The following is a 26,352-nucleotide window of genomic DNA, read 5'->3' on the forward strand; positions in this document are numbered from 1 at the left end:
CAGCCTTCCGGAAGTCACTAAAGACCAACCTGTTCAAGAAGACATACCATAATGAATCATCATAAATGACCTACATCAAAACTCTATCAGAACCAAATAAAGCCGGATTCTTTACACCGATTGCATCAATCAATTTGTCACCAATGAACATTAACGCATTACCCTTTATATCTTATGCCTGAAATGAACTGTTTATCCGACTTATTTTTTAATTTACCTTAACATTTATGAACTTTAATGTAACAATACTTTGTATTTCTCATTACGGAAATGGCGATCGCCATTACGGCGTAATGTAATCCACATTGAGCCTGCAGAAAGGTGGGAAAATGTGGGATACAAATGCAACAAATATAGGAAAAGCTGGATGCATAGGTTGATTTGTATTTGAATCCTTTGCAGCTTGGGTAGTGGAAATTTAGGTGTTTGTGTGGATCCTGTTGTGTTTCTGGTTGGTAGGTCTATGAGGTCTGTCATGTATCCTGGGGCTTTGCCATAGATAATTTTATGAACCAGGGTGCAGATTTTGAAAGCAATACGTTCTTTAATTGGGAACCAGAGCAGTTTTTCTTGGAGGGATTTGGTGCTTTCGATCGCGTTTTTCCAAATATAAGCCTGGCTGCCGTATTTTGCACGGTCTGAAGTTTCTTTATAAATTCAGTTGCAGTAGTCTACATGGCTTAGTGCCATTGATTGTATCAAGTTGCAAAATGTTTCCCTCGGGAAGAATGGTTTCACGCATTTGAGTTTCCACATTGAGTGGAACATTTTCTTTGTTGTAGATTTCACTTGGCTCTCTAGTGTGAGGTTACGGTCGAGAATTGTCAGGCTGAGACAAGGAGGGTATAATTTGGGGTGTGGGTTTGTTCATATTGTATTGGGATGAGATGATGAGACACTGTTTTTTTTTCTGTGTTGTTTTAATTGAAATGCGTTATGGTTTCCTTTTTTTTTTTTAATAGTAAAAACAAAAAGTAAGAATTTCGCCTACCTCGTTCATTCCTGAGTAATATGCAACTTGTTCTGAAAGCAATAAGATGCCAGTGTTAGCACTTAATAGATTGTTTAAATTTTGCTTCTGAATGTAAGTTTAAATAACGTTGGAATTAGGTTGATGTTGATATTCCTTTTGCAGTGTTTTTATCTAATTTTCAAGCTTATGAAGTTCCTATTTCCTTTAAATTATGTTGAAATAGTGAACATTTAAAAAATGTTTTCTCTAATGCTTGCTTTATAAGCTTCCCATAATATAAAGTCCATATTATGCATATCATTATAGCTAAAGTATTCACCAGGCCATAACTTAAGATTTTTATAGAAAGATTCATTCTGGAGTAAAGCTGCATTGACTCAGGATTTATGATTTTTGTTAGAAATTCCTGTAATGTCAAAATATACTGACATATATACAAACATGATCAGACAAAAGAATAGGTTTGATTGTAGCCTTAGATAAATTGGCAGCTAAAGATTTAGGAAAAAAAGATGTAATCTAAATGGGTAAATGAGTTATGAGGAGCTGAATGAAAGGAGTAATCCATGTCTATGGGATTGCTGCTCTTGTTTTAGTTTGACTTACTGACATCGTTCAGGTTCACCGATTTGATTAGCTTCCTGTATATGGTCACCATTAAATGACCATTTCCAGCATAGGTGTTTCCCTTACATCTGCTTCAATAAAGCCTGAAGCAAAGAATTCATTTAATCTGTGTTACGGCCTTGTCTTCTCTTTGTGTCCCTTCACCCTTCAGTCATCTAGAGCTCCAACTGACTCTCATGCTTCTCATACTTCAAATCTATCTAAATGTTTTAATGAGCTTTTTCACTGAACAGTATACATTTCAATTGTTAATGTAAATTCATTTTAAAAGCTTGCTTGTTTCTGGCAGCCCCAGTACTTGCCTGTTCCCCCTCCCACTTGATAGCAATTCTGCTTTCCACTTCTTCCTGCTGTTACTGTATTTCTACTGTTGTTGCTTCCAGCTCACTTGGATCAGCAGATTCAGCGGACAGCTGGATCACCCTCCGTAGGCTGGAGGAAGCAGTCATTTAGAAATATAGCAACAGCAAGAGGAATGACAGCGATGGGTGAGAGGGAAAGGGGTAAGTGCTGACTGGCCTGAACTAGACGTTCCTTTTGCTACTCGCCGTAAAAATAAATTCTAATTCTGTTGTCCCCTTAGTATTGATGCCACAAATTCCCTCCATTGCCATGCTCTTTGTGATGTAACGCAGTCAGAAGCTATGTAAAAAAAAAACAAACATGTAATATTTAAAAACAAATAACAGCACTGACTTTCAGAACTCAAACTTCAACAACCATATCTATTAAAAGACAACATCGTGCCCTAGAACACTAATACACCTGTTCGGAAGACAGAATATTCCAGGCTGCTACAGATACCTACACGCTACCAAAATGGACCAATCTAATTTAAAGCCCTGTTCTGTAACAGACTGATTAATGTACTAAAGCGGGCTTTAAACTAGATTTGCTGGGGATGGGTGAGAAGCCCCAAATCATTAACAACTCTCAGGAATGTAATATATCTAATACTTTTTATGGAAATGGGGGGAAAGGAGCAATATCTGGAGAGCTATGCATACCAATTCCCATAGTACAGGAAACAAATTTCTAGATCTAGAGGTGGTAATGGTAGAAGCCGATTTGGATTTAGTGATGGTCATGGGGATGTAGTTCACAGAGAGCCATGACTGGGAAATAGTTATACCTGGCTATAATCTATTCAGGAAATACAAGGTAGGAAAAATGGGTGGAGGAGTGGCATTATGTTAGGAATAATATTAGTGTCAGAATTGCAGGACATGTGGGGTAAGGAAGAAGCACTGTGAGTTAATCTTGAAAGAGGGAATAGAAAAAGTATTTAGTGTGATTATACAGGCCTCCCTCACAGAAGAAATAGAGATTTAATTGAAGACATTCACAAAATAGCTATGAAAGGGGAAGTACTGCTGATAGGTGATTTTAATATGCCAAATGTTGATTGGGGCATCCCTGCTGCAGGGTCGTCTAGAAGCAAGGGGATCTTGGATTCTGTACAGGAAGTTCCAGCAGTTGGTAATGGAACCCATGAGGAACAAAGCTGTTCTGGACCTGGTGCTTACAAATGGGGAGAGCGTTTTTGATGTTACAATGGGTGATCATTTGGTATCGATCTTCAGATCGTGTGGCTCAATATTAATACAAGGAGAGGTCTTACTCAAGATTGAAGGTTCTAGACTTCAAAAGAGCTAACTTTGCAGAGATGGGGAATATCTCAAGGAAGAGTTAGTTGAATGGGAACAGCTGAAGGAAGTAGAACAGCAGTGGGCAAAACTGGAAGGGGCTGTTTTAAAGGCGACAAATCTTCGTTAGAAAAGTACATAAAAATAAGAGGAAAAGGAGGCCACTTTGGTTCTCAAATGTAGTAGCTGAAAAGGTAAGAGAAAAAAGGTTAGCCTTCATAAGTTACTTGACAATGCAGAAAGAGGAAGACAGGCAAAAATACCTTGAAGTGGTGGGTGATAGTATCTGAGGACCTGAAGGCGACGAAACAGTGCGACAAGGCGGTGGCAGTAGCTAGAAGATTGCTAGGCTGTATAGAGAGAGGAGTGACCAGCAGAAGAAAGGAGGTTTTAATGCCCCTGTATAAGACATTGGTGAGGCCCCACCTGGAGTATTGTGTTCAGTTTTGGAGGCCATATCTTGCGAAGGATGTTAAAAAAATGGAAGCGGTGCAAAGAAAAGCGACGAGGATGGTATGGGATTTACGTTCCAAGACGTATGAAGAGAGGCTTGCTGACCTGAACATGTACACCCTGGAGGAAAGGAGGAACAGGGGTGATATGATACAGACGTTCAAATATTTGAAAGGTATTAATCCGCAAACAAATCTTTTCCGGAGATGGGAAGGCGGTAGAACGAGAGGACATGAAATGAGATTGAAGGGGGGCAGACTCAGGAAAGATGTCAGGAAGTATTTTTTCACAGAGAGGGTGGTAGACGCTTGGAATGCCCTCCCGCGGGAGCTGGTGGAGATGAAAACGGTAACGGAGTTCAAACATGCGTGGGATATGCATAGAGGAATCCTGTGCAGAAGGAATGGATCCTCAGAAGCTTAGCTGTAATTGGGTGGCGGAGCAGGTGGGGGGAAGAGGGGGTGGTGGTTGGGAGGCGAGGATAGGGGAGGGCAGACTTATACGGTCTGTACCAGAGCCGGTGATGGGAGGCGGGACTGGTGGTTGGGAGGCGGGAAATACTGCTGGGCAGACTTATATGGTCTGTGCCCTGAAAAGGACAGGTACAAATTCAAGGTAAGGTATACACATATGAGTTTGTCTTGGGCAGACTGGATGGACCATGCAGGTCTTTTTCTGCCGTCATCTACTATGTTACTATGTAAGTGAAGCTGGAAAAGCTAATTACAAAAGGAAGAAAAGATAGCCAGTACGGTAAAACTGGGGGACAAAATATTTTTTTAGATATGTGATGGGAGGACGTGCCAAAAGTGAGGCTCAAGGGTGATGAGGAATATAAAGCTGAATTGCTTAACAATTATTTCTGTTCTGTGTTCACTGAAGATAGGCTGAGATTAGGACCACAGAAAACAAATGCTAGTGGGATTGAGTGTTCGGTAGACCAGGACCAGTTCTCAGAAGACTCTGTTCAGGAGGAGCTAACTAAACTAAAAATAGACACTGATGGGGCATTCAAGGGTGCTCAAAAGTCGAAGTTTTGGTGGCTCCATTGTCTGACCTCCTTAATGATTCCTTAGTCTGGAGTGGTCCCGGAGGACTGGAGAAGGTTGGATGTGGTCCCTCTGCTTGAGAGTGGAAGTAAGGAGAAGGTTGGGAATTAGACTTGTTAGTCTGACCTCTGTGGTGAGTAAACTAATGGAAAGGAGTCTAAATCAGAGGATTGTGAGGTTTCTAGAATCTAATGGACTGCAGGACCTGACACAGCATGGTTTCACTAGAAGCAAGTCTTTGTCATACAAATCTGATTGATTTCTTTGACTGGGTGACCAAACAGTTGGATATGGGAGGGGCGCTAGATGTGGTGTACTTGGGTTTTAGCAAAGACTTTGACACTGTTCTGCACAGGCAGTGGATAAATATGCTTGAGTGCTCTCAGTATGGGCACTAGAGTGACAGACTGGTTAAATGGAAGGAGACACAGTAGTGATAAATAGAGCTTGCTCTGAGGAAAATGATGTTACCAGTGGGAAGGAGGGATTAGGGAACAAAGTTGAGCTGTGCGCTATGCATTCCACGTTCACTGCCACCTGTCCTGTTCTCCGCACTCTGCCTGGGAGAGACTAAAGCAATAAACAGTTTTCTGCTGTCTGAGTTGCACCCTCAAAATAGTAACGGACTAAAGGGGTCTTTTGATCGTGGTAGCATTTTTTTAGATTAAACATTAGAGACGTTCATAGGAATATATGGGTGTCTCTAGTATTTAGCGTGCACTTATTTTTAGGGCACACTAAAACACGCCTTTCTAAAAAGGACCCCTAAGTAATTTAATTTGCTTATTGGAAGAGCTAGCCCTGGGCAATATACTGACAATTTATCCCATATATAGTATGTATCCAATTTATGTGTTATGTAAATTAAGGTTTAGGTTATAGTCAGAGAACTAGACTTTTCTGCCACTGCTTAGGTGGACTTAATTTAATCCATTGACTTGTAAAACCAGAAATATACATGTTGGAATAGAAACACATTTTTGCTTTTCTGTTCTGGAAGGTCCCTTTTTTGGAGCTGCACGGAGAAAGCACCGAGTATGTGGGGAGAGCAGAGGATGCAATCATTGCACTTTCTAACTACAGACTGCACATCAAATTCAAGGAATCTATTGTCAATGTAAGTTCTTTTAATTCTGGTTGGTCCACTAATGATGAGATGGAAGTAATTCAGCAATGGATTCTCATGTTCTCTGGCACCATTTTGAGGCATATGTAATAAAGCACTATTAACGAAGGAGGGCATGTTCAATCACTGCTTCTTTTTTTTCTTCTAACTTTTTACTGTAGTAAACTGGGCAAATGGCATAGTGCTTCTGTTTATAAGTTAAACCTGAGTGTAATTAGGGGTAAATATTTTTTATTTATTGGGATTTATTAACCGCTTTTATGAGTGGAGGAGTGGCCTAGTGGTTAGGGTGGTGGACTTTGGTCCTGGGGAGCTGAGGAACTGAGTTCGATTCCCACTTCAGGCACAGGCAGCTCCTTGTGACTCTGGGCAAGTCACTTAACCCTCCATTGCCCCATGTAAGCCGCATTGAGCCTGCCATGAGTGGGAAAGCGCAGGGTACAAATGTAACAAAAATAAAATAGATACTATTGGAGATTCTACATGGAATGTTGCTACTATTGGAGATTCTACATGGAATGTCGCTATTCCACTAGCAACATTCCATGTAGAAGGCTGCGCAGGCTTCTGTTTCTGTGAGTCTGACGTCCTGCACGTCAGACTCACAGAAGCAGAAGCCTGCGCGGCCACATTGGTGATCTGCAAGGGCCGACTTCTACATGGAATGTTGCTAGTGGAATAGCAACATTCCATGTAGAATCTCAAATAGTAGCAACAGTGGAGGAGTGGCCTAGTGGTTAGGGTGGTGGATTTTGGTCTTGAGGAACTGAGTTCAATTCCCACTTCAGGCACAGGCAGCTCCTTGTGACTCTGGGCAAGTCACTTAACCCTCCATTGCCCCATGTAAGCCGCATTGAGCCTGCCATGAGTGGGAAAGTGCAGGGTACAAATGTAACAAAAATAAAATAGATACTATTGGAGATTCTACATGGAATGTTGCTACTCTTTGAGATTCTACATGGAATGTTGCTACTATTGGAGATTCTACATGGAATGTCGCTATTCCACTAGCAACATTCCATGTAGAAGGCTGCGCAGGCTTCTGTTTCTGTGAGTCTGACGTCCTGCACGTATGTGCAGGACGTCAGACTCACAGAAGCAGAAGCCTGCGCGGCCACATTGGTGATCTGCAAGGGCTGACTTCTACATGGAATGTTGCTAGTGGAATAGCAACATTCCATGTAGAATCTCAAATAGTAGCAACAGTGGAGGAGTGGCCTAGTGGTTAGGGTGGTGGACTTTGGTCCTGGGGAACTGAGGAACTGAGTTCAATTCCCACTTCAGGTACAGGCAGCTCCTTGTGACTCTGGGCAAGTCACTTAACCCTCCATTGCCCCAGGTACAAATAAGTACCTGTATACAATATGTAAGCTGCATTGAGCCTGCCATGAGTGGGAAAGCGCGGGGTACAAATGTAACAAAAATAAAACAAAAGATTCACCCAAGGCAGTGTACAGCAGGTACAGTTTAACATAAAACTTACAATTTTGTTATCAACATAATAATATTAAAATGACCAAGTAGAAACATAAATACAATGAATGATGTAAACTTGAAAACAGCAAATAGAAAACTAATAGGACTACCATGAAACAAGATCAAAACTATGCACATTTAACAGCACTGAAATTCAAATAACAGAGTTACAAAACAATGTCAGCATAATACTAATCCTACTGTCTATAAATTGCAAGTAAATCTCTCTCAAATCAATTAGTTAAATGGGAGGAAAAGAGTTCAGATGCTCGGCAAACACACATAGCTCTCTTAATGTGGATGCCTCGCTGCTCAGAGTTCACCTTTGAAAATTAGTTTCTTTCAGATGTAAACTGATGGCTACTGTAGACATAAGTCAAAAACCTCTCCATACATGCCTCTTTTATATTGTTTTTTTATTTTTTAGAAGGATTTTATATAGTATATGTAAAATATCCACTTACCTAATTCTCTATTAGAGATACAAAAGACACTTATCTGGTATGTGGCGCAAACTCCTGTTTCATAGATGCTTCATTAGGAGCATAACCCGCAGCCACTTTGAGTACCCTACGGTTAAGCACAAAACTAGTCATAATGTATGCTAGAGAGCTGTGAACGTTTGTGGAACAGCACATGCTTCTTGATCTTTCCGCTGCTTTTGACACTGTCGATCACAGCATACGTCTCGATACCCTGTCCTCACTTGGATTCCAGGGCTCTGTCCTTTCCTGGTTCTCTTCCTGCCTCTCCCTCCGCACCTTTAGTGTTCACTCTGGTGGATCCTCTTCTACTTCTATCCCTCTGCCTGTCGGCGTACCTCAGGGTTCTGTTCTTGGTCCCCTCCTCTTTTCTATCTACACTTCTTCCCTTGGTTCATTAATCTCATCCCATGGCTTTTCCTACCATCTCTATGCTGATGACTCCCAAATCTACCTTTCTACCCCTGATATCTCACCTTGCATCCAAACCAAAGTTTCAGCGTGCTTGTCTGACATTGCTGTCTGGATGTCTCAACGCCACCTGAAATTAAACATGACCAAAACCAAGCTTCTCATTTTCCCCCTCAAACCCACCTCCCCACACCCCTGTTTTCTATTTCTGTTGATGGCTCTCTCATTCTCCCTGTCTCCTCAGCTCGAAACCTTGGGGTCATCTTTGACTCTTCTCTCTCCTTCTCTGCTCATATCCAGCAGATCGCCAAGACCTGTCGTTTCTTTCTTTACAACATCCGTAAAATCCGCCCCTTTCTTTCCGAGCACTCTACCAAAACCCTCATCCACACCCTTGTCACCTCTCGTTTAGACTACTGCAATCTGCTTCTTGCTGGCCTCCCACTTAGTCACCTCTCCCCTCTCCAATCGGTTCAAAACTCTGCTGCCCGTCTCGTCTTCCGCCAGGGTCACTTTACTCATACTACCCCTCTCCTCAAGTCGCTTCACTGGCTCCCTATCTGTTTTTGCATCCTGTTCAAACTTCTTATACTAACCTATAAATGTACTCACTCTGCTGCTCCCCAGTATCTCTCCACACTAGTCCTTCCCGTGCACTCCGCTCCATGGATAAATCCTTCTTATCTGTTCCCTTCTCCACTACTGCCAACTCCAGACTTCGCGCCTTCTGTCTCGCTGCACCCTACGCCTGGAATAAACTTCCTGAGCCCCTACGTCTTGCCCCATCCTTGGCCACCTTTAAATCTAGACTGAAAGCCCACCTCTTTAACATTGCTTTTGACTCGTAACCACTCGCCTCCACCTACCCTCCTCTCCTTCCTGTACACATTAATTGATTTGATTTGCTTACTTTATTTTTTGTCTATTAGATTGTAAGCTCTTTGAGCAGGGACTGTCTATCTTCTATGTTTGTGCAGCGCTGCGTACGCCTTGTAGCGCTATAGAAATGCTAAATAGTAGTAGTAGTAGTAGTAGTAGTAGCAGCAATAGAGCAAATGCTTACACATACCTTTTTATATGTGTAAGCAGATAAGTACCTTTTGTATTTCTATTAGATAATTAGATAAGTGGATATTTTACATATACAAAATCCTTCTAAAAAATAAAAAATTAAAACAATATAAAACAGGCATATATGGAGAGGTTTATTGACTTATGACTACGCTCGCCAGCAGTTTACATCCGGATAAAACACTAATTTTCAAAGGTGAACTCTGAGCAGCAAGGCATCCACATTAAGAGAGCTATATGTGTTTGCTGAGCATCTGAACTCTCTTCCTCCCATTTAACTAATTGATTTGAGAGAGATAAGTACATAAGTAGTGCCATACTGGGAAAGACCAAAGGTCCATCTAGCCCAGCATCCTGTCACCGACAGTGGCCAATCCAGGTCAAGGGCACCTGGCACGCTCCCCAAACGTAAAAACATTCCAGACGTTATACCTAAAAATGCGGAATTTTTCCAAGTCCATTTAATAGCGGTCTATGGACTTGTCCTTTAGGAATCTATCTAACCCCTTTTTAAACTCCGTCAAGCTAACCGCCCGTACCACGTTCTCCGGCAACGAATTCCAGAGTCTACACGTTGGGTGAAGAAAAATTTTCTCCGATTTGTTTTAAATTTACCACACTGTAGCTTCAACTCATGCCCTCTAGTCCTAGTATTTTTGGATAGCGTGAACAGTCGCTTCACATCCACCCGATCCATTCCACTCATTATTTTATACACTTCTATCATATCTCCCCTCAGCCGTCTCTTCTCCAAGCTGAAAAGCCCTAGCCTTCTCAGCCTCTCTTCATAGGAAAGTCGTCCCATCCCCACTATCATTTTCGTCGCCCTTCGCTGTACCTTTTCCAATTCTACTATATCTTTTTTGAGATACGGAGACCAGTACTGAACACAATACTCCAGGTGCGGTCGCACCATGGAGCGATACAACGGCATTATAACATCCGCACACCTGGACTCCATACCCTTCCTAATAACACCCAACATTCTATTCGCTTTCCTAGCCGCAGCAGCACACTGAGCAGAAGGTTTCAGCGTATCATTGACGACGACACCCAGATCCCTTTCTTGATCCGTAACTCCTTGCAATTTATATATAGACAATAGGATTATATTCTTCAGCAAGTACCAGGTGGTGGTTCAAAGCATAATACTAATGAAATATCTAATAAGCATACAATTAAAACATTCAAATAACATTGCTGTGATACTGATGCTTTTCTACAGTGCAGCTTACCATATACTGAGGGGCTAAGTGCCGATATGTAAATAGGGACAAGGTGGGTGGTACAGCTTCAGTTGGGATAAATAGATGGGTGGCTAAACTTAAAGGTAAGTTCTTTGTACAGATAAACATGATATAATGAATTGGTCTGTTACAGTGTGTGTAACAAGCTAGTGCATTGGCTTTCTGAAAATCTCAGTACTGGCCTGAGGGGTGATTTTTCCAACAGTATAAAATTCATAGTGTTTATTCTGGCAAGCTGGTTTGCCTTTTTGGAGATGTGCTATTTATTTTTCATGTATTTTATTTTGTAAGGGAGCAAAGTGAGATGTAGAGACAATATGTGCGCATAAAGCTATCTCCAGCCTGTCAAGGTACATGTGAAGGGGCATTTTTGATAAAACATCCGAGTCCAGTTTTGGATGTTTTGCTAAAAATGTCCAAAAATCAAGTGGCAAATAGACTTTTTCAGATCTGAAAAAGTCTATCTTTTTGGTTTGAAAATTGCCTTTTTCTAGATGTTTTGTGCTCAGTGCGTTTTGCTTTTGGGGTCATTTTGGGGGGGGGAAACGCCAAAAAAACAGCCATTGGGATGTCTGGGGTGTCGTCGTTCTTAGTAGACTGGCCACACAGACATCCCAGCAGAGCAGTGGGGGGAAGTCTTGGGGGGCAGTGCAATGGTCTAAAGGTCCCAGGTACACATCTCACCATAACCCCCTTATCAGGTTGCCTTTATTTGATATACTGCCAAAGTAAAAATAACATCACAGCGGTGTACAATGTCAAAGTAAATAGGCATAGGAAAAAGAACTACAAATATGGGATAGCAAAGCAGGAATAGGGAGGAAAATAATAAGGGAGAAAGAGGGAAGGAGAATAGACTGGGAGGGTAAGGCTTCTAATAGGCTGTACATATGAGACTGATGCCAGCAATGCTGGAGGACAGAGATACAGATAGGTCTAAATTATACAGTAGGCTCGTACGTTTGTTAAAAGAAATGTCTTTAGAGCGTTCTTAAATTCTATGTGAGAATGGAGTTGACGTAAATATATTGTATGGTGAGCCCTCCAGAAACAGAGAAAAACCTACTGTCTCACTGTACATGACTACAATAGTCCTCAAGCTTGCAGGTGTCACCTACATTAGGTACAGAGGTATTTAGTGGGTTTTGGAGGGCTCATATGTTCACCTCAAGTATACCAGTTAGAGTGGGATATGGGCCTGGGTCTCCTTCTCTACAGTCCACTGCACTGACCACTAGGTACTCCTGGGACCTGTCTGCTGCTCTAACAAAAATGGTCATCATATCTGAAGCTGTCATAGTGCCTGGTATGTACTGTCAGTCGCATCTTAGGAGGGGTGGGAGAGGGGTCTTTGACCACTGGGGGAGTAAGGGGGGGTTATACCTTAATTCCTCCAGTAGTCATTTAGGGCACCTTTTGGCCACTTAGTTATGGTTTAAAAAGGACTAGCTAAAAAGTTGCTTAATTTTGACTCTAGATGTTTTCGTTCCATTATTACAGAAAAAGGTCTTGTCTTTTTTGGTGTTGCTCAGGTCCTGCCCAAAACACGCCCCCTTGAAATTTGGACAAACTGTAAAGAAAAATGTCTAAAATCGGAGTGTCAAAAAACACAACTTGGCCGTTTTTGAGAGAAAAACGTTATCTACCACCTTATGACATTTATTGGATTTGTTTTTTTTTGTTTTGTTTTGAAAATGAGCGCCATAGTGTGTCTGTCAGCCCAGCCAGATGTAGTGGGCACAATTCTATGAAGTGCACTAAGCGTGAATCCTATAACCGGATCTGGATGCCCAGATTCTGTTACGGAATGCTAGCGTGTCACCATTTGTGCACCAACATTTAGGTATGCCCACTTATGTCATGTCTATGGCAGGTGTAAATGCACACACCTAAATGCTACACTTTAGCACATAAATGGAGGAGTGGCCTAGTGGTTAGGGTGGTGGACTCTGGTCTTGAGGAACTGAGTTCGATTCCCACTTCAGGCACAGGCAGCTCCTTGTGGCTCTGGGCAAGTCACTTAACCCTCCATTGCCCCAGGTACAAATAAGTACCTGTATATAATATGTAAGCCGCATTGAGCCTGCCATGAGTGGGGAAAGCGCGGGGTACAAATGTAACAAAAAAAAAAAATGTGTGCATGATTGTGGGAGATGCCCATGCCCTGCCCACATGAACACTCTTCCAGCATGCTAAGATAATAGAATACCACTTAGTGCCTACCTAGCACTTGCATTACAAAAATGCTAGTATTCTATAATCCAGACACATAAATTTCATATATATTTAGGTGCTCGTTATAGAATGAGGGGGTCAAATTATGGATATTGCTATGGCTTTTTATAGTTTTCATGTTGCTCTTATTTTTGTATTTGTTTACAATTTTGCTAGAATGCCTGTCCAACTGCATCCTGTGAAATTTCAGTAAGTATCGTAATGCCCGATAACTTGAACATCTGCTTGGACTAGTGAAGTCATTCCGAGAGCGAGTTAGATACTTACCTTGTGATATGACCATGGAAGGCTGTCTGCATGACTCATTTGATAGGTTAAACTTAAGAGCCAGTAGTACTAAAGTGCAAGGTCTGTCAGATACCTTGATAGTTTAGTTGTATTTTCTTCTGAATGCAGCAGAAGACTAAGAATCAGGGTTAATAAGTTCTAATTTTAGCTGTTGGACATGGATTCTCTGCATGTCCTTGGGGAAATCAATTTTTCTTTCAAAATTAGTCTACATTCCACAAATTTATTGCTTAGAAAAATCACAGGCAACTGATGTTATCTATACCATGAAAGCAAAATAAATGCATTTTAATTCGACACCCCTTTTACCAGAACTGATTATACTTTATTGATAAAGCTAATTTATTTTGACATTTATACCCCACATTATCCTGAACATACTTGAGTTCAATGTGGCTAACAGTAAATAAACACACAGTTTTACAAAGCCATAAACAAAATATCAAATATAGACCATTGATGGCCAGTTGCAATCTAAGATACACCATCAATTGATGGGAGAAATCTCTCAAACAGGAGAGTTTTCAGTCTTTTACAAAATACCAGGTAATCAGGCTGATTATGATTATTGGGGTGTGCTTGACTGTTTTACTTTGTGGTGTTGTACATCACTTTGAGTTTAACTTTTTTTGAGAAAGGCAGCCTGTAGCATAACATAACCAGCCCAGATGTAGTGTTTCTCATACACCTTTATCTTGGGCTACCATTTTTTCCAGGTTTGCCTTTGATTTTCCTACCCATGACTGGTCACCATCTATACCTTTTCCCAAATGAGGAGGGAGAAAAGAGACACTAATTTCAATTAGCTATATTTTTTTGAATGTTTGAAGTTAAGCTTTGATGAAAACAGCATGTTGAGAAAGTAATTAGTATTGAAGCATGGATGTGATAAAACACTGATGTTTCTCTTGCTATTGACAATACTAGCCTTTGGAGTAGAGCATGTTCACTAAAGATTGTGGTTTTCCCTTTGGTAAGTGGAATGATACTGTATGATGTCATGCTTTTTGTCCTTATGCTTTTGTGAGACAAATTAACAGCATTGCTTGTGTTTTTTTTTTTGTTTTGTTTTTTTAATATTATGTTATACTTAGAATAATAGAAAGTTCTCCGACAAGCAGAATTCAATCGGGTTCACAGATAATATATGCTGGGACAGAACAGCTTTTCCTGTGCACAGCAGTTCCTTCAGCCTTGCTTTTCAGCTCTGCTGAATGAACGTGAAAACAAAGTTCTCTCAAAAATGTTGATTAATCTTTTCTTCATGTTACTAATGCTATTTTCTAATTTTGTTAATCTTTTTTGATTTTAAACTTGCTAACATCCTCTTCAGCATAGAGCCAAACCAATCTTTTGGAGATGGTCCAACTTGTGACAGTTGCCAAGCATGATATCCTCAGATGTGATCTTCCTAGAGCTTAAGCATGACTGGATGTCCCTGCGTGTCTGGGAAGAGTGCCTCTTTCTGTTTAGAAAGTTTTGTGGGACAGAGGAATGGGTCTTAACAATGAAGAATATGTCCTCGTCACCAAGGTTGGCTGACTTTGCACAGTCGGCAGGGTAGTCGTCTTTGGATGTTGCCTTGGTCACCTAATACAGGAGCCTAAAGAGTCCGCCATGAAAAAAGGGAAGCACCATACCTCTGATTGCAGGCATATCTCTGAGCTCAGATATCTTGGCTTATCAGCGCAGAACACCTCTTCACTGGTCCTCCAGTCTGGCATGTTGCTCCTGATCAAAGCTCATGTTTCTAAGACATTCTAAGCGCTACTTAAGCAAGGAGGGACCACAAGTACAGCGTAGTTTCAAAATGAAAAAAAAATTTTGCTTCCTTTTGTACTGCCTCCATGATGCTGAAGAATGACCATCAGCACGCTAGCACAGGCCAAAATTTAGCACTGCTTTTGGCGCCAAAATGTTTGAACTGGTTCAGATTTGCATCTGCCACCACAGATATCTGTGCCATGTTATTGCAGGGTTGTCGGGTGCAGATCAAGCACGGACATTCTCTAAAACTCTACTGCTTAAACAAGATTTTCTATAGTCACCTTGGTGCAAGGGCCCTGTACAGGAGATGCAATTTTTTTCTTCGACTTAAAAAAATTATTTTCGTAAGGAAATGCTCAAAAGTCTCTTATCAAGATTTTTCTCAACCTACATTACATCTTTCTCAGTCTGCTGAAATCACACTGGTGCAAAAAACAAAAATTGGACCTTAAATCCAGATTAGGTGGAATTGGAAAAGGCCATGATATACAGGGGCCATTTAGCAGACTCTGTAGAGTCCTTCATGAATGATCACTCATTCTGCAAGTTCTCTAGTCCATGTTCCAGTGTTAGGGAGTTCCTCAAATAGACTTTTATTTGTCAATAGAGAAAATGTAAAGCTACTTGTCTATTACTTGAAATATGTGTCTCTAACGTGCCTCGTACAGAATCATTGACAATAGAAAGGGTTTGGCCAGTTCTAATAGCCTTCTCTGAAAGTTCTGATTTTTGTTAAGTAAAATGATTCTCATAGCAACTTAGTGGAATGGAGGAGTAACCTGATGGTTATTGCCGCATCCAGAAAACCAGGTTCAATTCCCATCGCAGCTCCTTGTGACTCTGGGCAAGTCATTTAATCCTCCGTTGCCCTAGGTACAAAATAAGTCGTCCCCCCCCCCCCCCCCCCACCCACCCAAGACAAGAGCCTGTTGATTCAACCTCTGCTCAGATTCTGAGCATTACCGCCCCTAATAATGCAAAATCAGGGCACCCTCTGACATCTCACTCTGTTTTAGCCAGAACTGTGGAGTCTGTACACCATACCTTCAACTCTGACTTCTCTGTTTTTTTCCACTGTCTGATTCCAACTCCTGCTGTGTATAGTAAATCTAAGAAAAGTTTGATTAATTTCAAATAGTCCTAATTTTGTGCACAAAGAAATATCCTAATAGACCACAAAGTATATTTATTTGAAATTTGGACAAAATTCTGTCAAATGAAAATATGCAATACACTGTTGTAAGCTTTTTTTTTTTTTTTTAATTTTGAAACTAGAGTCTTGAGTTGGTACATTTTTACTGACTCCTGATTCCAAATCCACCCAAAATTGATTCAGACTTCAACTGCACAACCCAGGTTTTGGTAGTTGAGTAGAACCGCAAGGAAGCAGAGATGATCGAGGGGAACAAAAGATTGAAGAATCCATCATGGTTGTAAATTTTATTGTAGTTGCCAATGTATCTGGGCAATCACAGCTGTTCCCTTCCTGGTCATCACTGCTTTTTTTTTGTTGTATTGTTGTATTTGTTGTATTGCGGAGGTTGATCCTCTTTCTTTCATCTTGGTAGCTGCATAGCTCATCTAAGCCAAGAAATTCTGGTGGCAGCAAGGAAACACTCCATGAGGAAATCTATGCCTTCAAGTGAAAAGAATTTTTCCATCTGATCTTGGCAAGGCCATTATTCTTGCCCACCAAATGCTGTGCTGCAGTATCTGTACTACCTTTGGGTGTTGGATGGAGCTCTGGGTTTCTACTGTCCAGTTGCCTTCAAATTCTTAAATGGTTTTCATTTCAAACATCTGCTTCAAAAACTATCAATCCCATGAAACTTATGCTTTCTTCTCTCATCAAACAACCGTTTTGAACAATAGAATCTTCATGGCTAAAATCTTATGTGGAAAATAACTTTCCTAGTAGCAATTATTTTGACCAAAAAGGTTAGTGAACTTAAAGCCCTTGTTACATACAGGTATGAACTGTATGCTCAGTTTCGTCATGATAGGATAGTCTTAGACACATACTACATTTGTACTGATTTAGTAGTTAAGCCTCTCTATTTCAGTGAAGTATGTTGCCTACCTTCTAGTTGAAACTTCATAGACATGCTTGTCTGAGAGCCTATCAGAAGATGTATTTAGTTATTTATCTTTTAACTACAACAGACTTGGCACTCCAGTGGGAATGAGTTGATTCCAAGCTTTAGACTACTCTGTGTAGAAAGGGCCATAAATGATTAGACATCTAATACTTCTGAGCACTGGTAGATTTGTTCTGTTCCAGCACTGTTAGATGTTACCCATTTGTATGCCTAATTTAATCCTGCTGTCTACGGAAAGCATCCTTCAACAGGTAAGCAGCTTCTTTTGGAAGAAAAGAATAAAAAGGAATGATGCTAGGTGGACACTTCTTTGTTTACCCTTTGCAACTGACCTGTAAGAGGGGCAAGCATTCAAGAATGAAGACAGACCTGTAGAATAGAAATGCGATATGCAAAGGTATGGCCTAGAAGAAGAATGGAATTGGAAAATGTAGGACAAGTTAGAGAATTGTAGGATGGGATATTTAAAGGAATTTCCTTCACTAAGGACCAAAGAGAATAAGAAAAAGCAGAAACAGTGGTAGTTAATTTTGTTCTTTGAAGACAAGTAGAATATGTGATCCTCACAAGTAATGAATCCTGGGCTGTAGAACTTAAATCCTCAGACAGTTCTAGAACAGTACACCAAACATGTGGGCCATGTCACTGCTGTCATACAGGCCCACCTCAGTTCCAGTTTTCTTGTGGAGCCCAAAAGACGTGATTCTTATCTGCATGATCCTTTTTCTGTGAGTCTGTTTAAATATTTATTTTTTGCATTCATCTGTTTTTCATGATTCCGCCTCTTAGTGATCTCTTAGAGTTTCAAATGTTTTTACATTTTTTTCCTTACATCTTTTGTGTAGCTGTAACAGTTCTTTGAGTGGCATTGGATGAAATTTTTAACATCAAGCTGTTCGTCATGTTCCTTATTTTCTTCCAAAATATGTACATAAGCATCACCGTATTGGGACAGACTAAAGTTCCATCAAGCCCAGTGTTCTGTTTCCAACGGTTTCAGTCCAGTTCACAGGTACCTGACAAGATCCTGAAATAGCAAAACAGATTTTATGCTGCTTATTCGTTGAATACACAGTGGATTTTTCCCAGTCCACCTTGATAATTTATGGACTTTTAGGAATTTGTCCAGGCCCTTTTTAAACTCTACTAAGCTAAATGCTTTTACCACATTCTCAGTCGATTGAATTCTAGAGTTTAATTACATGTTGAATGAAGAAATAGTTTCTCCGATTTGTGTTAAATTTACCACTTAAGAGACATGCAGTGAAGCTACTAGAGTTGTGTGCTTCTATATTGCAGAAGATTCCCTATTGCTTCAAAAAAATGTAGGCAGTGCAGGATGATCTCAAATACAGAGATTTGTGCCATGGGTCCAAAATACTATATCTCTAGCTGTTACATGTCAAAAGATCCAGAAGAGAGTAGAGGCAGACCAAATGATGAACCAACGCGGAGATGTTGCTTGAAAACTCGTTTAATAAAAGCACCAGAAAAAGGACCTGACAATGGGCCATGTTTTGGCTGACACAGCCGCCTACCTCGTGTCACAACAATATGCTAAAATTATAAATAAACATTGAATAAATGTTATAACAGAAATATGTTTAAATCATTTTTATTCAAAGGATATTTATAAACTTTAGGTGCACTTTAGGTGGACTGCACTTTAGGTGGTCGAGATAGCAAACTTCCTCCACTTTCCCCTAAAGCAGTTGTTCCCAAGCCTGGTCCTAGAGGCACCCCAGCCAGTCAGGTTTTCAGGATATCTACAATAAGTACATAAGTATTGCCATATTGGGACAGACTGAAGTTCCATCAAGCCCAGCATTCTGTTTCCAATAGTGGCCAATCCAGGTCACAAGTACCTGGTAAGATCCCAAAAAAGTACCTCATGATAGACTCCAGAGGAAATTGGAGAGTCATGGGATAAGAGGTAGTGTCCTATTGAGGATTAAAAACTGGTTAAAAGATAGAAAAGACAGGCCTGTTCAGAAGAGCATACCCCACTGACCCAACATAAAAATACCGGTCACTTGCGACTGCAACGGACATTACCTGACTCTTCTTCCCCCTTTACCTCTCCAAGTTCCCCCCAACTGTTTCCTACCATACATATACCTCATTATACCACAATATCAGTTTGTATTCATTCATACTATGTATTTGTTCAAACCGTAATCGGCTAACACCGTTAACGGTTAAATGTAAGCCACATTCTCCGAGGACAAGCAGGCTGCTTGTTCTCACTGATGGGCGACGTCCCCGGCAGCCCCTCCAATCGGAATCTTCCTAGCAAAGACCTTTGCTAGCTCTCGCGCGCCCGCGCGCACCGCGCATGCGCGGCCGTCTTCCCGCCCGAAACCGGCTCGAGCCGGCCAGTCTTCTTTCGTCCGCACTCGGTACGGCTGTGTTTTTTGCCGTGGTGAGCCCCGGAGAGTCGACCTCGCGCGTCCGTTATTTAATCGACGTGTTTTTTCTTCGGAAAAGTTTCTTTTCGTTCGGAAAGTGCTCCAGAAACCCTCTTGGGTTTCGTTTGCCTCTTCCCGTATTTCCAGTTTTTGCCCCGGTAAGTTTTCTTTCGTTGTCGGGGTAGGCCTCTTTTCGGCCTCGGTCGAGATTTTTCTCCCTTAAAGTTTTGGTGCTCCAAATTCGTCATTTCGGATTTTGACTTCGCCGGCGTGATTTTTCCGCCCATGACATCGAAGCCTTCCAGCGGCTTCAAGAAGTGCACCCAGTGCGCCCGGGTAATCTCGCTCACTGATAGGCACTCTTCGTGTCTTCAGTGTCTGGGGGCCGAGCACCGTCCCCAGAACTGTAGTCTGTGTTCCCTCTTACAAAGGTGGACTCAAGTAGCGAGATTGGCCCAGTGGAACGTTTTGTTCTCGGGCTCTTCGTCGGCATCGGCACCGGGGTCATCGTGTGCATCGACGTCATCAGCGTCCAGACCTTCTTCCTTGGCTGCCAGTGCATCGAGGCATCGGCCCTCTGCATCGGCGCCGAGACATCGGATAGCTGCATCGACGTCGGTGGTACCGGGACCTCGTCTCCTGATGTCGTCGGACGGTGGTGCATCGTGTGGAGTGCAGGTGAGGGCTGTCCATTCCCCTGCTGGTGGCGGTGAGCCCTCGGGTGGGTCTCCTCCTACCCTGAGGGCTCCTGCGGTACAGCCCCCCCGAGACCGACCTCCTTCGGCCTCGGCCCCGAGGAAGCGACGGCTGGATTCTACGTCCTCCTCGTCGGTGCCGGGGAGCTCCGGTGACATGCTTCGGAAGAAGTCGAAGAAGCATCGACACCGGTCCCCTCCCCGCGTCGGCACCGAGAGCTCTGGGTCGCCGAGGGAGTCGGCACCCAGCAGGCATCGGCACCGAGAGGACCGCTCACCCTCTGTTCAGGAGGTGTCGATGCGCTCCACTCTGGACAGCCCGGAACAGCCTCCACGCCCGGAACAGGTTCCGACGTCGACGCCTGCATCGACCTCCATGCCTTTCTCTGCAGCCGCTCTGAACGAGAGCCTCCGGGCCGTTCTCCCAGAGATTCTGGGAGAGCTGTTGCGCCCTACCCCTCCGGTACCGGCGGTGATTGCGCCTCCGGTACCGTCGAGCGTGGCGCCGGCTGGCCCATCGCCCGGGGTGAGGTCCCCGACGTCGGTACCGCGTGCGGTGCCGACTGCGGCCACCTCCCAGGAGGGCTCCCCGACTACGTCGGCGGAAGGAGCTTCGCCGATGCGGGCGAGGGAGTCTACCTCTCGACGCCCCCATCGTGGACGTGGCTCCACGGAGTCGAGCCGGGCACGGTTGCAGACGCAGGTCCGTGAACTTGTGTCTGACACCGAGGGTGAGGCCTCGTGGGAGGAAGAAGAAGACCCCAGATATTTCTCTGACGAGGAGTCTGAGGGTCTACCTTCTGATCCCACTCCCTCTCCTGAAAGACAGCTTTCTCCTCCCGAGAGTCTGTCTTTTGCTTCCTTTGTCCGGGAGATGTCTACGGCCATCCCCTTCCCGGTGGTTGTGGAGGACGAGCCCAGGGCTGAAATGTTTGAGCTCCTGGACTATCCTTCTCCACCTAAGGAAGCGTCCACTGTTCCCCTGCACCATGTCCTCAAAAAGACATTGCTGGCGAACTGGACCAAGCCTTTAACTAATCCCCACATCCCCAAGAAGATCGAGTCCCAGTACCGGATCCATGGGGACTCAGAGCTGATGCGCACTCAGTTGCCTCACGACTCTGGAGTTGTGGATCTGGCCCTAAAGAAGGCTAAGAGTTCTAGGGAGCATGCTTCGGCGCCCCCGGGCAAAGACTCTAGAACCTTAGACTCCTTTGGGAGGAAGGCCTACCATTCCTCTATGCTCGTGGCCAAAATTCAGTCTTACCAGCTCTACACGAGCATACACATGCGGAATAATGTGCGACAGTTGGCGGGCTTGGTTGATGCTCTTCCCCCTGAGCAAGCCAAGCCTTTTCAGGAGGTGGTCAGGCAGCTGAAGGCGTGCAGAAAATTCCTGGCCAGAGGAGTTTATGACACTTTTGATGTTGCGTCCAGGGCCGCTGCTCAAGGTGTGGTGATGCGCAGGCTCTCATGGCTGCGTGCCGCCGACCTGGAGAATAGAATCCAGCAGCGGATTGCGGACTCGCCTTGCCGTGCGGACAACATTTTTGGAGAAAAAGTCGAGCAGGTGGTAGAGTCTCTCCACCAGCGGGACACCGCATTCGACAAGTTCTCCCGCCGGCAGCCTTCAGCTTCTACCTCTACAGGTAGACGATTTTTCGGGGGAAGGAAGACTGTTCCCTATACTTCTGGTAAGCGTAGGTACAATCCTCCTTCCCGACAGCCTGCGGCCCAGGCTAAGCCCCAGCGCGCTCGCTCTCGTCAGCAGCGTGCGCCTCAGCAAGGCCCCGCGGCTCCCCAGCAAAAGCAAGGGGCGAGCTTTTGACTGGCTCCAGCAGAGCATAGCCGACATCCAAGTGTCAGTGTCGGGCGACCTGCCAGTCGGAGGGAGGTTGAAAGCTTTTCACCAAAGGTGGCCTCTCATAACCTCCGATCAGTGGGTTCTGCAAATAGTCCGGCAAGGATACACCCTCAATTTGGCCTCCAAACCTCCAAATTGTCCACCGGGAGCTCAGTCTTACAGCTTCCAGCACAAGCAGGTACTTGCAGAGGAACTCTCCGCCCTTCTCAGCGCCAATGCGGTCGAGCCCGTGCCATCCGGGCAAGAAGGGCTGGGATTCTATTCCAGGTACTTCCTTGTGGAAAAGAAAACAGGGGGGATGCGTCCCATCCTAGACCTAAGGGCCCTGAACAGATATCTCGTAAAAGAAAAGTTCAGGATGCTTTCCCTGGGCACCCTTCTCCCCATGATTCAGCAAAACGATTGGCTATGCTCTCTGGACTTGAAGGATGCCTACACACACATCCCGATACTGCCAGCTCACAGACAGTATCTGCGATTTCAGTTGGGCACACGCCACTTCCAGTACTGTGTGCTACCCTTTGGGCTCGCCTCTGCGCCCAGAGTGTTCACAAAGTGCCTAGCTGTGGAAGCAGCGGCGCTTCGCAGGCTGCGGCTGCACGTGTTCCCATATCTCGACGATTGGCTGGTGAAGAACACATCCGAGGCAGGAGCCCTGCAGTCCATGCAGATGACTATTCGCCTCCTGGAGCTACTGGGGTTTGTGATAAATTACCCAAAGTCCCATCTTCTCCCAGTGCAGAAACTCGAATTCATAGGAGCTCTGCTGGATTCTCGGACGGCTCGTGCCTATCTCCCAGAGGCGAGAGCCAACAACTTGTTGTCCCTCGTCTCGCGGGTGCGAGCGTCCCAGCAGATCACAGCTCGGCAGATGTTGAGATTGCTGGGCCACATGGCCTCCACTGTTCATGTGACTCCCATGGCCCGTCTTCACATGAGATCTGCTCAATGGACCCTAGCCTCCCAGTGGTATCAGGCTGCTGGGGGTCTAGAAGACGTGATCCACCTGTCCACGAGTTTTCTCGAATCCCTGTATTGGTGGACAATCTGGTCCAATTTGACTCTGGGACGTCCTTTCCAAATCCCTCAGCCACAAAAAGTGCTGACAACGGATGCGTCTCTCCTGGGATGGGGAGCTCATGTCGATGGGCTTCACACCCAAGGAAGCTGGTCCCTCCAGGAACGCGGTCTACAGATCAATCTCCTGGAGTTGCGAGCGATCTGGAACGCTCTGAAGGCTTTCAGAGATCGGCTGTCCCATCAAATTATCCAAATTCAGACAGACAACCAGGTTGCCATGTACTATGTCAACAAGCAGGGGGGCACCGGATCTCGCCCCCTGTGTCAGGAAGCCGTCAGCATGTGGCTTTGGGCTCGCCGTCTCGGCATGGTACTCCAAGCCACATATCTGGCAGGCGTAAACAACAGTCTGGCCGACAGACTGAGCCGGATTATGCAACCTCACGAGTGGTCGCTCAACTCCAGAGTGGTGCGCCAGATCTTCCAAGCGTGGGGCACCCCCTTGGTGGATCTCTTCGCATCTCGAGTGAACCACAAAGTCCCTCAGTTCTGTTCCAGGCTTCAGGCCCCCGGCAGACTAGCATCGGATGCCTTCCTCCTGGATTGGGGGGAGGGCCTGCTGTATGCTTATCCTCCCATTCCTCTGGTGGGAAAGACTTTGTTGAAACTCAAGCAAGACCGAGGCACCATGATTCTGATTGCTCCCTTTTGGCCGCGTCAGATCTGGTTCCCTCTTCTTCTGGAGTTATCCTCCGAAGAACCGTGGAGATTGGAGTGTTTTCCGACCCTCATCACGCAGGACGAAGGGGCTCTTCTGCATCCCAGCCTCCGGTCCCTGGCTCTCACGGCCTGGATGTTGAGAGCGTAGACTTTGCCTCTTTGGGTCTGTCAGAGGGTGTCTCCCGCGTCTTGCTTGCTTCCAGGAAAGATTCCACTAAGAGGAGTTACTTCTTTCTGTGGAGGAGGTTTGTCGTCTGGTGTGACAGCAAGGCCCTAGCTCCTCGCTCTTGTCCTACACAGACCCTGCTTGAATACCTTCTGCACTTGTCTGAGTCTGGTCTCAAGACCAACTCTGTAAGAGTTCACCTTAGCGCAATCAGTGCATACCATTACCATGTGGAAGGTAAGCCGATCTCAGGACAGCCTTTAGTTGTTCGCTTCATGAGAGGTTTGCTTTTGTCAAAGCCCCCTGTCAAGCCTCCTACAGTGTCATGGGATCTCAATGTCGTTCTCACCCAGCTGATGAAACCTCCTTTTGAGCCACTGAATTCCTGCCATCTGAAGTACTTGACCTGGAAGGTCATTTTCTTGGTGGCAGTTACTTCAGCTCGTAGAGTCAGTGAGCTTCAGGCCCTGGTAGCCCAGGCCCCTTACACTAAATTTCATCATAACAGAGTAGTCCTCCGCACTCACCCTAAGTTCTTGCCAAAGGTCGTGTCGGAGTTCCATCTGAACCAGTCAATTGTCTTGCCAACATTCTTTCCCCGTCCTCATTCCTGCCCTGCTGAACGTCAGCTGCACACATTGGACTGCAAGAGAGCATTGGCCTTCTACCTGGAGCGGACACAGCCCCACAGACAGTCCGCCCAATTGTTTGTTTCTTTTGATCCCAATAGGAGGGGAGTGGCTGTAGGGAAACGCACCATATCCAATTGGCTAGCAGATTGCATTTCCTTCACTTACGCCCAGGCGGGGCTGGCTCTTGAGGGTCATGTCACGGCTCATAATGTCAGAGCCATGGCTGCGTCGGTAGCCCACTTGAAGTCAGCCTCCATTGAAGAAATTTGCAAAGCTGCGACGTGGTCATCTGTCCACACATTCACATCTCATTACTGCCTGCAGCAGGATACCCGACGCGACAGTCGGTTCGGGCAGTCAGTTCTTCAGAACCTGTTTGGGCTTTAGGATCCAACTCCACCCCCCGAGGGCCCTGTTTGTTCTGTTCCAGGCTGCACTCTCAGTTAGTTGGTAAATTTTTTAGGTCAATCTCAGTTATGTCCTCGCCGTTGCGAGGCCCAATTGACCATGGTTGTTGTTTTGAGTGAGCCTGGGGGCTAGGGATACCCCATCAGTGAGAACAAGCAGCCTGCTTGTCCTCGGAGAAAGCGAATGCTACATACCTGTAGAAGGTATTCTCCGAGGACAGCAGGCTGATTGTTCTCACAAACCCGCCCGCCTCCCCTTTGGAGTTGTGTCTTCCCTTGAAATGTATTGTCTTGCTACATACTGGACTGGCCGGCTCGAGCCGGTTTCGGGCGGGAAGACGGCCGCGCATGCGCGGTGCGCGCGAGAGCTAGCAAAGGTCTTTGCTAGGAAGATTCCGATTGGAGGGGCTGCCGGGGACGTCGCCCATCAGTGAGAACAATCAGCCTGCTGTCCTCGGAGAATACCTTCTACAGGTATGTAGCATTCGCTTTGAGCCTGCAAAAGGTGGGAAAATGTGGGATACAAATGTAACAAAAATAATAATGCTTAAGGCCATAGATCACCTTTCTTGTCCTACTCAGTCCCTGCTTGAATACCTTCTACATCTATCCGAGTCTGGTCTCAAAACCAACCCCGTAAGGATGCACCTCGGTGTAATTAGTGATTATCGGTGTGTAAGGGGTAAGCCCATCTCTGGACAGCCTCTAGTTGTTCATTTTATGAGAGGTTTGCTTTTGTCGAAGCCCCCTATCAAACCTCCACCTGTCTTGGGACCTCAATGTCGGTCTCACTGAGCTGATGAAAGCTCCTTTTTGAGCCACTGGATTCCTGGCATCTGATGTACTTGATCTAGAAGGTCATTTTCTTGGTGAGCTTCAGGCCTTAGTAGTGGATGCACCTTTATACTAAGTTTCATCACATTAGAGTAGTCCTCCGCACACACCCTAAAGTTCCTGCCGAAGGTGGTGTCTTGAGTTCCATCTGAACCAGTCAGTTGTCTTGCCAAAATTCTTTCTTTGACCTCATGGCCATCCTGGCAAAAGCAACTTGCACACCTTGGATTGCAAGAGAGCATTGGCAGACCAATCCCCACAGACAGTCCGCCCAACTTTTTTGTTTTCTTTTTGATCCCAACAGGATGGGGGTCGCAATCAGGAAAGGCACCATCCCTAATTGGCTGGCAGATTTGAATTTCTTTCACTTATATCCAGGCTGGGCTGACCCTAGAGGGTCATGTCAAGGCTCAGTCAGGGCCGTGGCTCCATTGGTAGCCCATTTGCAGTCAGCCTCCATTGAAGAAATTTGCAAGGCTGTGACGTGGTCTTCTGTCTACACATTCACATCTCACTATTGTCTTAAGCAGGATAACTGACATGTTAGTCAATTTGGGCAGACAGTACTGCAGAATCTGTTGGGGTCTAGAATCCAACTCCACACCCACCCCCGGCCCATTTTATTCTGCTCCAGGCTGCACGCTCAGTTTTCAGGT

The 26,352-nt window shown here is 44.7% G+C and overlaps 1 protein-coding gene across 10 annotated transcripts in view; it reads left to right on the forward strand.

Moving 5' to 3' along the window:
- MTMR3 (myotubularin related protein 3) overlaps positions 1-26,352 on the forward strand; it is a 163,704-nt gene that overhangs the window by 83,548 nt on the left and 53,804 nt on the right. For 6 of the 10 annotated variants that reach the window (XM_030217549.1, XM_030217553.1, XM_030217557.1 and 3 more), the window contains 2 exons: positions 5,749-5,865; positions 12,953-12,985. In XM_030217549.1, the coding sequence (XP_030073409.1) occupies positions 5,749-5,865; positions 12,953-12,985 (150 nt within the window). The remainder of the gene's footprint in view (positions 1-5,748; positions 5,866-12,952; positions 12,986-26,352) is intronic. The other 4 variants (XM_030217554.1, XM_030217556.1, XM_030217558.1 and 1 more) reach the window with 1 other exon arrangement.

This window comes from Microcaecilia unicolor, chromosome 11, assembly GCF_901765095.1.
Source record: "Microcaecilia unicolor chromosome 11, aMicUni1.1, whole genome shotgun sequence".
Lineage (NCBI taxonomy): Eukaryota > Metazoa > Chordata > Amphibia > Gymnophiona > Siphonopidae > Microcaecilia > Microcaecilia unicolor.